This window comes from Electrophorus electricus, chromosome 2 (genome assembly GCF_013358815.1).
Source record: "Electrophorus electricus isolate fEleEle1 chromosome 2, fEleEle1.pri, whole genome shotgun sequence".
NCBI classification, from domain to species: Eukaryota; Metazoa; Chordata; class Actinopteri; order Gymnotiformes; family Gymnotidae; genus Electrophorus; species Electrophorus electricus.
This window is the reverse complement of record NC_049536.1, coordinates 4,711,163-4,726,970: the sequence shown is the minus strand read 5'-3', so window position 1 is coordinate 4,726,970 and position 15,808 is coordinate 4,711,163. Positions and strand designations below refer to the sequence as shown.

Sequence of the window (15,808 nt, the reverse complement as noted above, 5' to 3'; positions counted from 1 at the left end):
GGCAACACAGGAACAAGCACTGAACACGAGATCAGTAGAGACTGGGATCTACCACACCAGGCAGGACCCCAGATGCAGGCTGTGCAAAGATGCACCTGAGACAATCCAGCACATACAGCAGGATGCAAGATGCTAGCAGGCAGGGTGTACATGGAACGCCATAACCAAGTGGCTGGCATAGTGTACAGAAACATCTGCGTTGAGTACAGGCTGGAAGTTCCAAGTTCCAAGGATATCTCCCCAAAGGTGGTGGAAAATGACTGTGCTAAGATCCTGTGGGGACATACAGACAGACACAATGATACAGACAGACAAGATGATAATGGCTAACCAACATTACATAGTAGTGGTGGTCAAACAGCAGAAGAGGGCCGTAGCGATTGATGTGGCAATCCTGAGTGATGGTAACATCAGGAACAAGGAACATGAGAAGCTCGAGAAATACCAAGGGCTGAAGGAAAAGCTAGAAAAGATGTGGAAGGTGAAGGCAACTGTGGTTCCCGTGGTATTCAGAGCACTAGGGGCTGTAACCCCCAAACTGGGAGAATGGCTCCACCAGATCCCAGGAACAAAATCCGAGATCTCTGATGTGCGTGATGGCTCAAGTGGTGCAGGGCAAGGAACAGGACGCACAAGTGTCTTTCAAAGTAGACAGACCTTTAATTACATTTGATGAAACATGGAGAAACAATCATCGTTATGGCACTCACATACCAGTGTAGCGTGATATAAACGATGAATGATAAACAAGCCCCGAAGAATGACAAAGAACATGAGCAACGAAAAAGATCAGCAAACAATGAGCATGAACAATATTTTATATATATATATATATATATATATATATATATATATATATATATATATATATATATATATATATATATATATATATATTTGTAATGTATTTCATAATACATATTTTAATGTATGAGGCTTCTCTTTACTTAATTAGAATTTACAGAAAACATTCTATTGTTATTGTTCTGTTGTATTGATGATATGCTATCAACTTGCTGCTAATTTCACATGAAATTCTTCAAGCTGGATATCAGTATGTAGTGTGGAAGCGGTACTCAAAATTCTCTTAAGGATTGTTCTCCTGCAGTGGTGAGGACCTAATCCTTGACAAACCTACAGCAACAAATTCCTCAAAGGATGTTATTCATAATTAATTAAGATGAGACTATTGGTGTCGTGCCAGACTGAGACGGACCTTTTCACAGGGGCTGAATAGGTTTGTCCTGGCATGGAAAAACCTGTCCTGCAGCCTTCGCACAGTATATTTCCCCTGTTGACAGTCCAAACTGCACTTATAGGACACACACCTTGATGTCAACATCTCTCAGTGCAGGGAAAGTGAGACGCCCCTTCCCGAACCCTGGCAGCCCATCTTGTGATTTGTGTGCCAAGCAACTTCTCCATTTATTTGCCCAATTATTATTTGAGCCATTGCGATGTTTTGTTTGGCAGATATTGATGAAGGTCAACTCATGTCAGTTCTGGGTCGCATTCAAAGGCAATGTGAACTCTGTCTGATGTTTTCAGGAGACCTTGAATAGGCACAAGCCCATGCCTATGGCCACCTACGGTGTTAACTTGTCATTTAACAGTTACCCTTTCCACTGGGGTAGCCATGTCATAGGGCCACATTCACTTTGTGTGACTTCTGTGTGTTATGGCAAGTATTCTACTCTGGGGATCTTATGTACAGGGCTTGGCATAAAGGGCTTGCTCATGATGCCAAGCACAGTTACCTTTACCACGAGAACTGGCCCACTTTCCCAAAGAGCAGGTCTGGGCCCCACAGATTACTCTGCAACATTGAGCTCAGCGGACTGATTCAGCATACCATAATTGTGGGAACTGTGCTACCTAGACCATATGTGTGTATTGCTGAGAATGTTCTCAGAGTGCTGCTGACTTAGTTGTTTTATGAATGTATAAATATGATCTTAGTGTTTGAGAATCAGATTAATTTATTTGCATGCACAGAGCAACCAAATTGGATGCTGGGGCACCTATGCACACAGCTAAAGAAAAGGAAGAGGTCAGTGGGAAACTACAAAAAACTTTAGCTTTATATTTAGCTTTATATCGGATACTTTATTCTGTGTAACAGTGGAGCTGTGTGAGGAATGATCAATAAAAGGGAAAATGGAAAGTAACAAGACAAAAGGAAAACAGAAAACAAACAAACAAAAAAAGTCTCTCTTAGCCTGTTCCCGTCCTTTGCTGAACCCCTCTCTCAATGGAAACTTAAACAGCTTTTTAAGAATGAGGAGGCTTTTTCAGGTTGTTGCTAAATTTAGCTTGGCCCTGCGCAGGCGGCAGGTTCCTGAGCCATTTTCAACAAAGATGAGCCGTAGGCCTTGCCCGGGGCCCAGCGGGTGGCGGCTGCCGGTGGTCTGCTGTTCTCTTATGCACCAGCTTTAAAGTAAACACAGCAATTCTGCGGTCTCCAACGCCGTGGCAGCCAGCAAAAGGCCTTACTGTGCGGCAGCACACACAGCGCTGGTGTGCCGTCTCCCACACCTCTACTCAGGCCCCCTTTCTGTACCAGAGGACCAGGGTCGAGAGCCAGCAACACCCATGATGTATGATCACCCAGATCCTACTGAGCTCCATCGCCCATAACCCTTGAAATTTGGATGGATCCCATTGTATATGGCCTTACAAAGTGCTTCTTCACGCACCTAGCTGTGGGGTATCATGCAATGGCGCTGCTGTAAGAATTATTTAGTACCGATGGGGCATTAGAAAATAACTTCATCCACCTTCATTATGCAGTAAATATTTGTGTAGTTTATGTATGGTTGGATGGCAGGTTGCTAAACAAACTGACCGTTTACTGGAAGGACTTTCCCTCCAGACGATTAGATAAAATCAAGACATGTTTGTGCATGTGGTTTATTCACCACTGAAATGTTGACAGACCTTATAGGATGCCACCTGCTCCTCATTTCTGAAACAAGTGAAAAAAATTAGATATTGTTTCTAATAACATATCATATTTGCCCTTATCTTGATATTCTGTCCAAAGAACTATTTAAAAGGCAAAAAACATTGTTAAATTATTGTGTTGTAGCGTTGTCTCCAATCAGTATCTATCAATATATTACACAATATATATTTACGTGCAATATTTATGTGCAATATACATTTTACAGAATAATTAATTTTAGATCACTCTAATGCCTCAGTTTTGTATTTTAAAGTCAAATGAAGGATCTGGACAAATTAAATTTCTGGTGCCATAGAATAAATGTCTTATCTCAAGATAGAGACACAAAGCATGCTACTAGAATTTGATTACCAGTTATAGTCATATGTTGCACAGCCTTTATTAATAAAAGTAAAAAAAAACAAAACAAAACAACTTTTGCCAGTATAAATATATAGTACATTCTGCACCACTTCTGTTAATAAGCTCACTTCTTCAACAGGTTTTATGTATAACAATGTGGTAAACCCACTGACAGCTGGGTACAAAAAAAATGTTGGTGTGAGTTGCAGTTGATAATGTGTGTGTGTGTGCAGTGAAGTGCAAGGTATTTACCCCATAGAAGCAAGGCAGCAAAAAGGTGGGGGAAGGTTTGGGCAAGATGGGGGAAGCAGCCTTGTAGGTTTCCAAACTTCTTAGTGCTGCTAGCAGAAGGATTTACTGTAACTCTCAGACAAGCATTCACAGCTTGGGCTCTAAACGGTCTGTTGGCAAGGTGGCCATGTTGTCTCTGGCACAAAATCAAACCCACCGAACTGAGGTCCAAAAGTACCTACACAACACAAACCAGTGGGATGTTTGGATGATAAATTGCCGACGTTCAGTAGTAGAACAAAAAATATTGGCCTTGCTGGGGACATCAGTCTTAATAATTTCACAGCAAGCTGGTATACTGGGTGGTTTGGTTCACCAAGCCTGGTCTGTTTCTCAAGTGACATATCATATCACTTAAAGGTGGTTTATAGAAAAGAACAACTCCTGCGCAGGTGCCATATGACAGTTTGTCCAAGTGCTGAGAAGGTCAAGTGCCAGTGGTCAGTGGGGTAACATGGCGGGTGTTAAATGACACATTTTATTCATTTACCTGTCTCAGTGAGCAGACCCCCCCCCCAAAAAAAACCTTTCCAATGAAAAAAAGAAGCTTTTCTTGGTAGCCGAGTTCAATTACCTGTGATTATACTTGGACCTCTATGGTTTTGCAGAGCTTGGCTGCTCTCTGCATATCATGCTGCCAACATCAAGTCTCTATACCATATACTGATGTGCATTTATGTGACAGAACAGGGAGTAGCAGTCTAGAAAACACAACAAATATTAGTCAAACAATACGCAAGAATTGGGGCGCAATGAACTGTGGGAGTGATAGCACCTCGCATTTTGGGGTGTTTTTCTTGCCAGGAATCAATCAAAAGTGATAACTGGTTTAAAAACATAAGGGGAGGAGAAGGATGGGATAAGAGTGGGAGGTTTTCCCCTTAAAATTCAGCGCTAAACAGAAAACTATTCACTAGGTGTCTTTACCACCGAGTAAAAGGTTCAATCACTTAAATTCAGTTTTAGCTTTTTAGATTTGATTTATGGTTCTAAATAAATAAACAGAAATCCAGGTTTGACACCTAACCATTCTCTCGAATGCAAGCCCAATAAAGCAAAGCAGAGAAAGTGGAAAACGGCTCTTCTCAGATAGTTTGTTCTAGAAACCTGATGACAGGTATAGGGTATCTATGGGATGATAGGACTGTGATCACCTGCTACAGTATTCTACAGCCAATGGAGAGACTATCCATACAGGCTAATAAAATAATTAAAATATGAGGACAAAGAGCGAACTTAAATGAAACAAAAATCTACCTCGGATTTTACAGTCTATCAGGGACCACTATAGGTAACACTAAGTTCAGTCTTTTGGTTTTCTTTTTTTTCCATGGGGTGGGAGGGGGGTGCATGTTTTTTCTCATAGATAGGTGGTGTATATCATGTGAGATACAGGCAATGGATATTCGCAGCTTGCGAGAGTGCATGACACATGCACACCAGAGGAAAACATCAGTTATATTTGATAGATTCATTGGTTCTCACAGGGGAAGTTTAGTGTGTGATTAATGTGCCAAATGCTGAACGGATACAATACAGAAAGTACATCGGAATGCATTTTGCGTCTATAGTGTCTGAGACCTAGTTAAGACTGAATAAAAAATCACCCGTGTGTGGGTGACAAGACAGAGTCAATTACTAAGTGGTTGTGAGACCAATCTCCAGTAATTCAAATAACAATTCAAATAAGCTCACCCTTTAAAGGGTGTAGGGTTAAGAGACTGCATAGAGACAGATATCAGGAGAAAAACAAAATAAGAAAACAAAATTAAGGGGAATTTAAATGAGAGCATTGTGTGGCATTAATCCTGAGACACCTGTTTGTTTGTTTGCTTGATTTTTATAGAAGATGCTAGCATCTTAAAAGATCAAATGCTATTAAGTATCTAATCCATGTACACCAGTTATTCAGTAAATGTACACAAGTTATATAGTACTTTAAATGAAGTGTTACCGTTTCGTGGGATCTTCAAAAACCATCTTGACCATTACATGGCTACAAGGTTTGCTTAGAAGGGGAGGAGACCAACCCACAGGCTTGATTTCATTGAGGTTATGGTCAGGATCTCTTGGGACAGTGGTCAGCCAACACTATTTGCTTTCTTCACCCAGTTCTGCACATCTCTTGGGAAGGGAGGGTCTCTGTGCTCAGTGAGTAAACCTTTCTACCAGCTCGGGCGGCAAAACGCCACGTTAGGAATTTCCATTGGAGGTTGGCCATTTAAATTCTGTTTCAATTCAGCCCATTTATGACATGAGTTCAGTCTGAGTTCTTGACTCAACTTCAGTTCATTTCCTGAATCAGTTGAACTAAAATGGAATTGACCTTAATTATGTTTGCAAGAAGCTCAAGCATAATATTCATTGTACCTATTTTGAAAGTGTGTCCCTACAATGCCTTGCAAACAGATCGCACCTCAAGAGACACACCTGGTTAACAGGAATGAAATAAAAGCAGTGACTAAGAAGCCAGGCTTAAAGGTAAAACACTCATGTTTGCAGTAGGAAAAATCTTACCATTAAGGGTTTTAAGCTACTACGCCATCTTCTGTTCATTCTTTAGGCACTCGTCCCTCCCCTCTCTGGGAGCCTGGGAGGCAACCTCTTTCCACTGAAGGTGTGTGCCTGTGTGTTTCTCAGAACGCGTGTGTGGTGTGTCAGTCTGGTGGTACACTTTGGCAGGCGTACACACGCACGCACGCACGCGCACACACACACGCACACACACGCACGCACACGCACGCACACACACACACACACACACACACGCACGCACACACACACAAGCCAGTTAGGTATGCAGCACTCTCTCTGGTTTTCCCTGCTCATTCTCTTTTACTTGCTGGTGGACCGCTGGGCACCATCAGAGACGCCCACAACCTGTGAGTGAGTGCCATAAATCCTATTCAGCAGCGCAAGCAGCCAGCAGGTTCTTCTGCTATCTTCACCCTCCACTAGGCATCTGAAGGCAAATAAGAAGACTTCAGCTGGATCTACTGCATTTGGATATGTGGCCATTTACCCAGCAGCTAATGTAATCCAGACATGGTCTAGTAGGACACTGTTACATATTGGGTGCACTATCCATCAGCAAGATGGTCAAGAGGTGCAGTACGCCCTAAATTACTCTGCAGGAACACATGTAAGTACGTTTTTCCACATAAAAAGTGCTTTTGTGTTTCCTAATCAACAGAAATTCAGGCAAAACCTAAGGCATCATTACAGTGCCTCCAACATAGTTCTTCATAAGGTTCTTGCTTGTATAACCTGCTTGCACTTCTGGAATTATGTATAATCTTAAGAAGGGACAAAGTAATATTTAATGTTATAGTGACTGAAATAAGGGGACACAATCACTAACCCTTCATTTAAGGAATCAAATTACCCCTACTGAACAACTCGGCAAAAGCCTATTATAAATTAAATATAAATACTTAAAACTAGCATTTTTAATTGGTTATTGCACTTCTTTTTACCCATTTAACATTTAATGTGTCTTTTTCAGATGAGGGGCAACAGAGGTTTGTGGATAAGCATGATGCTACGGCAGTGGGCTTTCGCTGTGCTCTTACTCAGCATCCCTCTACCTGTCCAAGGGAGACCCATCCATGCTCTCAGCAACAGACTGTATGTGCTGACACTATGCAAAGAGACAGTTAATTCAAAATAAACATGATCATTTACCACAGTCAAACCATAAATTTACAGTGCCATCTACTGTTAGAAGGGGTAATGTTCATCTGACATGAATCACTCAAAGCTGTAGCTAAAGATGTAGATGACTATCACAAAAACAAAAGTGCATAGCTGTTACTCAGCAAGAATAACTTGATGTTTTTGCTTGTAACTGTTATACAGTGAGTAAGAAAGGGAACAAAGTTAAGAAAAAGCATGCCTTGAACATGACCACTGTAACGTCCCATCTTCTTTTTAGGAGACGGTCAGTGAGCCATGCCCAACTGATGCACGACAGAGGCCGGTACCTGCAGGACAGGAAGAGGCATCTGTGGCTCCAGCAGCTTTTTGAGCAGGTACACACTGCCGACTCATGGGACGCTCCCTCCAACCGTCACGTCAGCCCCCAGACGGTCACCTGGGGCGTACCCAGGCCGAAACCTGCTAGCAATGCCAAGGACCTGCCCTTGGACTTTCAGCTGGAGCAGACGGACACCGGCGACAGCCTGCCGCAGGAGACCAACAAGGAGCAACCCCTGCAAGCAGCCACCAAGAGAAAGAAGAGAGTGTGCCTGAGAAAGTGGAGAGACAGCACTAAAAGAAGAACATGGCCATGTTCAGCCCAGGCGCCGTTAAGAGGTCAGTGAGTAGAGTGAGTGACAGGAGAAGAAGGATCGGAGACCACGCCAAAGACTGTGAAACGTGTGAGAAGATGCCATCAACCACTCTGGATGAGCATTCCTGAACCAACCATTGGCTAGTCTCTAGTCACCAGCAGAAGTAAAAAAACAATGTCCCATGCACTGTTTAAGACTCATGGTTGTATAAACTTACTGTTTTTAATACAGCAAGAGCCTGCAAATATTACTATTATTTTGACTGAAAATAATCTTGTAAATTTGACTTCTGTATTTGATTTGAAAAGATTCCTACACATTTTACATGTATTGCTCTAATCATCCATATTTGCATTTATTTATTTGATGGTGTATATTTATTCTGAGAATTTATCACAGTGCTGCTGATTTTTCTACAAATTTCAAACAATGCACTTTAGACAGCTTTGCTATGCGTCTACATCAGTAGTTTTAATCAAATTCAGCACTTCTTTTGATACTTCTGGCTACAAGTTCTGTTACAGAAATAATGCCTGTCCTGCTTCAAATAATATTTCAATAAAAAAAGCTGACCAAAATATATTAAATATATTAAAAGAGAGGTATCAAAATGAATGGGTTCATAGCAACATCATGTCTCAGAATATCAATGATCATTTACATTAAATATTCCATTAAAAATAGTATTCCGTTCCACACATGAATGTGCCCTGTGGAACACATATGGGTGTTAATGAGTGAATAAAGTCTGCACTGTGACACTATCATGCTCAAAATTACACATGCTAATGGAACAGAGAGATAATGCACTCTTGTGTCAACCTCCTGAGCGTTTAGCCGAAGACATTAAAAAATCATAAAAGAGCAGAAAAAAAAGCAGAGACTGATAAGCTCTGTGTTACAGAAATGGCAATTACTCTTTACAAATCAATTCATCCCAGCAGGGCTTTCTATATTGTCTGAGGGTGTGATACAGCACATAGAATTGTCCATGGTTATAAAATTGAAAGAAAGATGCAAAAACAGGTAAAACCAAGAAATGTACTTTTGCACAAACATTTTACACTGTCATTTTGTTTCTCTTAAAACAGGTGGTTGTGGTGTTTCTTACCTAAATGTAAGAAACTAAATAATGAAAGTAAAATAATTTTAATTGTTCCATTTATGACTTGAAAGCACTTACGAGTCTCTTGGCTCCCTACACAGACGCGTGGGTGAAGGGTTAAGCTGGTTCTGTTCCTTTAAATATGACCAACTGATTTGGAACTAATTGCCTGACCTACCTGGTGAGCACTCTTTATCTCCTACCACTGACTGCTGTGAGGTGCGACCAGTTTCACAGCACAGAATGTTCATGTTGCTTCTAGTGGGACTTTTTTCATAATATTTCATCAATGGGTGGGGACAATTTATATGTGATAAAATCCAGACTTCTCTTACACTGAACAACTATGGTGAGTAACTCTGATAAAAGGATGTTAATATTAAGGACCTAAAAAAGTGGGAAGTGTATTATAGTCACTGGATTTGGATTTAAAAAAAAACATTTAAATGTATTTCTTCAATACCTAATACTAAAATGTAATAAACGGTTTTTACAAAATATGTAAAAATGATAACTGTACAAATCAGGATGGTACTCCAGCTCAGTTGTTGACTTGTCATGCAGGCCTTCAGCAACCACTACGGGGTGATATTCGCCTGCACCTGCGGCGTCATCCTGGGCGTCGGCTTCGGCGCCAACCTGCTGGTCTTCTCTCTCTTCGTCAAGCACAACACCCTGCGCAAGAACCGGCTAGACGTGCTCCTCCTCAGCATGGCCCTGGCCGACTTCCTCACACTGCTTCTCATCCCTTTCACCCTGCACCCGGCCATCAGCTTCTCCTGGCCTCTGGGCAACACGTCCTGCAAGGTCTACCAGTTCTTGCTGGCCTTCTCACTGGCCGCCAGCACCTACTCGCTGTGTGCCGTCTCCATAGCCCGAGTCATGATCGTCACCAACCCTTATCAGCCACCCACTACTGACTTGGTCGTGCTCATGCTCGTCGTGGCCTGGGCCCTGAGCTTCTTTATCAGTATGCCCTTGCGCATTTTCGCTACCAAGGAGAGCATCGGCCCAGGGATGACCAACGTCACCTTCTGCCTGCCCACCACGCAGGAGCACCACTATGAGGTGATGCTGAGCCAGTTCGTGCTCTACTACTTCATACCAATGCTGGTTATCGCTGTCAGCTACGTACGCCTGGCCTGCTTCCTCCACAGGAGCCCCGTGATGTCAACGGCAAGCGCCCGAAACACGCGACGCGCCTCGCTCATGGTGTTTATGGCCGCGGGCACCTTCTCTGCGTGCTGGCTGCCCGGTTATGTCCTGGAACTGTGTGTGTATCTGGGCCTGTACAGGCATGGCAAGGCCTGGGACATGTTCTACTTCACCTGCACTGTGCTGCAGTTCCTGCACCCGTGCGTCAACCCGGTTCTGTATGTGCTCCTGTCCAAACGCTACCGGGCCAAACACAGAGCCTGGCTCCTCCGCTGCACCCAGAACAGGGTGCACCCCCAGGTCACCAGCGTGACCGAGAGCTTCTAAGGCACAAGAACGCAACAAAACCTTCTGAAATGCAGAGACATTTGGTTCGAGACATTTACGTTACCTGCAATTTACTCTTAGAGTACTTATGACTGGGTGTGTGGTGTGTGCGTATGGGTAGACTGTGTAAGACTTGATAGTTTGCAGTTATAAGGATTAAGGTGTTTAATTACTGAAAACCTCTGCTCTTTCAAACACACAGCACTGGGAAAGTGGAAAATACGGAAATGTTAACGGCTTTCTTTAATATCCTTCATCCTCTTGGCTGCTCCTCTTCCTCTCTTTTTCAGCGCTACTTCTTGCCACAGGCAGCACTTACACAGATGCTGAGTTAAGCTGTTCTTCCACACACCCAAACCCACACCCACACAAACACACAAGTGAAACATGTTAAAAATGATTTATTAAGATGGCAAAATAAATGTTTGCCATGAACTGAATGTTTATAAAACCCCTTCACTCTCACAAATGTGTCCTACCTGTCTGTCATATCTTCTAGACTAGACTATTTGGTGCAAGATGGCATGCCCTTAACTGAGGTCAAACGAAACAACACTTAATCAGCGTAAGAAAAATGGCATGAAAATATTACATTTACTTAGGCATGCCACATTTCTCAGTAGAGTAAAATTAAGAATGAATAATTCATAGGACTGTCTAAATTAAAAAGTGGCTCTTGCCTGTGTTTACTCAGTGAGTCACAAAAAATCTGGCACAGAGTCTAAATTTCATCAACTATAAAAATGTACAGTAACCACCTTCATTACCGTTATATTTGCCCTGTGCAGTGTCAAACCTTGCTCACACTGGACTAGAGACAGTCTGCCACTGGTCTTGTCTCCAGTGTTCAGGTGAGAAAGGCCCGGGAGTTGTGTGGGGTTGGTGAGGCAGTGCTTGGGCCGAGAAGGAAACTGGGCAGCAGATGCGTGCTTAAACGCCTGACCCTGACCATCCTGCAGAGAGCTCCAGCTCTGCCCTGAGGAACATCATGGAATGTTATAAAAGTTAAACATTTACATCGCCTACGTGTCAAAGGAAAATTGATCCACTTCCACAAAAACACTAACTGACTTAATGTGATCACTGCTTAAATTCACCATAAATTATCGTTATTTCGAAAAACATCCATTCACAATTTTTAAATTATTTTCCTCTCTTAAATATGGCCTCTTTCTTAAAGCATACACATGCAAAGTCAAACCGAATGCCATCCACAGTTATTTACAGGACCACTTCCATCTACACACACTCACACCACACATGCGCAATGCAAGAAAAGCATGGCAAAATCCCAGCAGCACCCTTTGTGGCTAGCCTGGAGCTAGCTGGCAGGGGCCCTGGATTGGGGTCCACTGCCTGCAGTGGCTCCTGTGAGAGCAGCCTTGGTAAGCCTTACTGAGCGAGACCACAGCAGACAGGATCGTCCTGCTGCATAGTGCTGCGTCAATTATGGAAGCATTCGTAATCTCCAAACACTCGCACGTGTGTTTACATATACAAATGATTGTTCACACACTTACATTTACAGCATTTGGCAGACACACTTGTCCAGAATGACTTAGAAAGTGACCTGTACTCTCATCCTATCCACAGTCTGCAGTTATTTATCTCCATCAATTACATATCCTTATGTGAGAATGGTATTAAGAATACTATCAGGCTAAAGCCCTGGCTAGAGTGGAAGAAGACAGTAAAATATTTTATTGCTTAGTGACTCAGGTAAGAGGTGAGGCTTCAGCTTAGCCAGGGGAAGTTCGTTCTACCACCTTGTGACAGAAAGACAAGAATTTTGAAGTATGTCTTCACACACACACACACACACACACACACACACACACACACGCACAAACACACATACATTCTCCCTCTCTCTCTCTCTCTCTCACACACACACACACACACACACACACACACACACACACACACACACACACACACACACACACACACACACACACACAATATCTGCAGTACATTTAAACCAGGAGGCATTAGTTTGACATGTAGATAGCATGGGGGTGCAAGAGGACTAAAATATATTTATGACATTACCACTGAGCAGTGAGCCCAGCTTTATCTGCACTCTGCTCCTCTCATACTCAGCCATCAGGTGCTGCAGATACTCTGCCTGGAGTAGAGAACACACACTTCCTAGCACAGAAGGTATTCAGTCTGCAGCAACAAAAATGGTCAATTAGAAAATCCACACAACCTCATCAAAAGCCTGCAGGTGGGCTGGCAGTCCATCAGAGTCTGAGGACTTCGATTAGCCCAAACACCAGTATGTGATTTCAAATGTGGCACACTGTCCACATATGTCCCTCCGCTTCAGCTCAGATATAATAAAGCTCAGTCTCACCTGCCTGCATCATGTGAGGTGTTCACCACATCTGCAGGTGCAGTGATAACTGCCTGTCCACCATCCTGCCTCAACATGTTTTGCATCTCACCTATGCAAATATTTTACTACACCAAAAATCAGATATAACGTCAGTGCAAACCACCCCCTTAAATAGCTACCTTGTACCTACACTCCCTGACCACTGTGTTATGCACATCGATCTTACAGGTGCATTTTATAGGTTTACAATTACAAACTGTGGACCCTAAATATCCAGAAACTGTGGTCACAAACTCACTAACACTGAAACGTTGGAAGGTGGCTAACACTAAGTGTCGATAGCAATAATTGGGCTGTAGCCTCTAATTGTACGCCTATAAAGTGTATCTACAAAGTAAATGCTTCTAGTAAAATACTTGATGAGTACATATTTTTTACAGAATGCAAATATTTTAGAAACACATCCTCAAATAAGGCAGAGTGCACACAAGTGCACCTTTGTCCTGTCTGGGTCACAGTAATCCAGAAGCGTGTCACAGAATTCGGCCCACAAAATTTCTTTGGTACTAAACTGAGTCCCCTTCCTTTGACCGGTATTCAATACATAGTGACTTGTGTAAAGGCTGAGAGATTTCTCATTTGTTTAAATCTGCTTAAAAGCCTTGCATATAAGGATTTTAAGCCAAAGTCAAGGCTTAAAAGCAAGAGAGGCAGCTTACCCATGGTGGAGCCACAGAGAGATGTCTCCAAAGTGAAGCTGTTGATGACCTCTAGTCTCCAGCGGGGCATCCTACTGGTTCCTTAAACTGAAGACACACTGCATTGGACTATTTAGTTCAGTGACTCCTTTAAGCTTGAAAACAACACAAACAAGCAATATAGAGACAAGTAGAGACACAGTCCCTAATCTGCAAGTTAAAAGTGACAGAAAAAATGGTACCATATCAGAGCAGTTCTTGTGGAGCATGAGTGGGAAGACTCCCGAGCAGAAACCTAAGTTCCTGCTGGGGACTCTCACAACCGTAGGTGAAGACGTCGTGACCATGGAGGCCACAGTACAGCAGCACTTTACGCTCCTCACACAGCCTGAGAAACACAGGACAACAGTAACTGTAACAGTCATTAAAAAGACAAAAACAATACAATACAAATACAAAAAAACAATACAAAAACAAGGTTACTGTTGGTACAGCACTGCATCTGCTACACCATACACAATAGCATATACTCTTCTGTGAATCATATAGCATTCATCACAATCACAAATATGAAGCCTTTTTTGGAAATATTCCAAAGAGTACAAAAAGCACAACCACTTTTGCTTCAGCGCAGTAAAGTTTGACCTCTGCACCAGCCTCCGTGTGGCCCACACTGAAGGGAAGGAGTCTTGGAGCTTGGACCTGTCAATTTGGTTCAGATCTCTTCCTGTCAGCAAGCAGCGGTGGTTCCCCACTCTTACCCCAACAGGGCTGACCATGGGCCGGAGCTTGAACACAAATGCGTCTCTAAGCCGTCTCTAATGCCCTTCATGGCCCAGGAGCTGTGTTAGGCTCCTGAGGGTGGACCCGTGCAGACAACACCACAGCTGGCTTCAGCGAAGACCCTCCGTCTCTGCTGGGGTTGGAGACAGTCACCACCGGGACCAGGTTCCCGGCCAGCGAGCGGCACAGTGTCCGCACCTCGCAGAAGTGCAAGCACCTCGGGTCTCGCTCCAGTTCTGCCAAGTGGCTCCAGAGTTTTGTGTAGGTGTACGGGTAGCAGTGAGCAAAGTAGCACACATCCTTGGTCAAAGGGAAAGAGTGACACGGGTGCCCCAGATCGACATGGTCATTGGAATAGTAGGCCCTTTTGCTCTGAGTAAAACAGCAAGGCTGACCCTTCCTGTACAGACTGCTGCCGTTCAGCAGGTGTGGTGATGATGAAGTGGTAGTGTGCACCCACTCGGATGTTCTTCACCTGGAAGTAGAACCACTACAATCAAATGTTTAGTGGTCATTAATTTGCCAGTATTGTGAACATCATGGATTTTAAACAGTCAGATGTTAAATGTGTTATGTATTGGTCAAAGGAGGCATATGTTTAAAAGCAAAGGTAGAGCTTGGTGTGTACACTCTGAGTGCCAGCAGCAGGTCGCCACTCTTGAATTGTCCCTCAAACAGCAGAGTGGCGTCATCAGGACCAGGGAGACACACTGTTGCCTGGCTCAGAGGGCATCGACTTCCCTGGAAACAAGTCCCTGAGAAATAACTCTCCTGACCTTTTTTTAAAAATTTTTTTTATATTAAATCTCAGCTGGGTGTGTTTCATCTTCAGGACTCTGTAGGCTGAGAGAAGCTCACCAACTGATGTTTGTTTTATTAACTGTAGGTCTGAACAGCAGAGTGGGAAGGTGTTTGTGTCGTGTTTGTTCCTATTCATCTCATTCTTCCAGTGATGTGCACTGGAGGATCTACTGGTGAAGCCCAAACTGTGGTAGCTTACATAATTGCAGACACATGAAAATGTAGCTGTAAACAAGAGAGTCCCATAATTTCGGGAAAACAGGTTTTTAAAAAGATTATATAAAACTACACAAAATGTACTTCTGTACAAAATGTATTTACATATTTACCATAGCACTCTTCACATAACGGAGGATTTCTGAGTAGGTCACTGCCAGGATGAAGAGTGTCAGGGATGCAAACACTCGTCATTATCTGGCTTTCCTTAGACATCTTCTGATGACATCTTGTTTTTTTGAATGGGTGGGAGAGCAGGTACAGTGATGTACTGGGCAGTTTTCACCACCCTCTGGAGAGCCTTGCATTCAACAGCAGGGTCACTGCCATACCACGCTGTGATGCAGCTGGTCAGGATACTCTCCAGAGTGGATCTGTGTTTGCACTGAGGAGCTGTCGCGGCAGGTCGACTATCCTCAGGCTTCACACGTAGTGCGACGCGTGAGGTGTTGAGTGACCATGTGAGATCTTCGGTGGACACCAAGGAGCCTG

At 43.2% G+C, this 15,808-nt stretch overlaps 2 protein-coding genes across 2 annotated transcripts; both read left to right on the top strand.

The window, feature by feature from the left end:
* Positions 1-6,689: 6,689 nt before the first annotated feature.
* On the top strand, positions 6,690-7,920 carry pthlhb (parathyroid hormone-like hormone b). Its single transcript, XM_027003299.2, has 3 exons — positions 6,690-6,740; positions 7,104-7,225; positions 7,533-7,920. The coding sequence occupies exons 2-3, from the start codon at positions 7,104-7,106 to the stop codon at positions 7,918-7,920; spliced, it is 510 nt and encodes a 169-aa protein (XP_026859100.1). The 5' UTR covers positions 6,690-6,740.
* A 1,633-nt stretch (positions 7,921-9,553) lies between these two features.
* Positions 9,554-10,477, top strand: LOC113573131 (galanin receptor 2a). Its single transcript, XM_027003204.2, has one exon. The coding sequence runs from the start codon at positions 9,554-9,556 to the stop codon at positions 10,475-10,477; it is 924 nt and encodes a 307-aa protein (XP_026859005.2).
* The last annotated feature ends 5,331 nt before the right edge of the window (positions 10,478-15,808 follow it).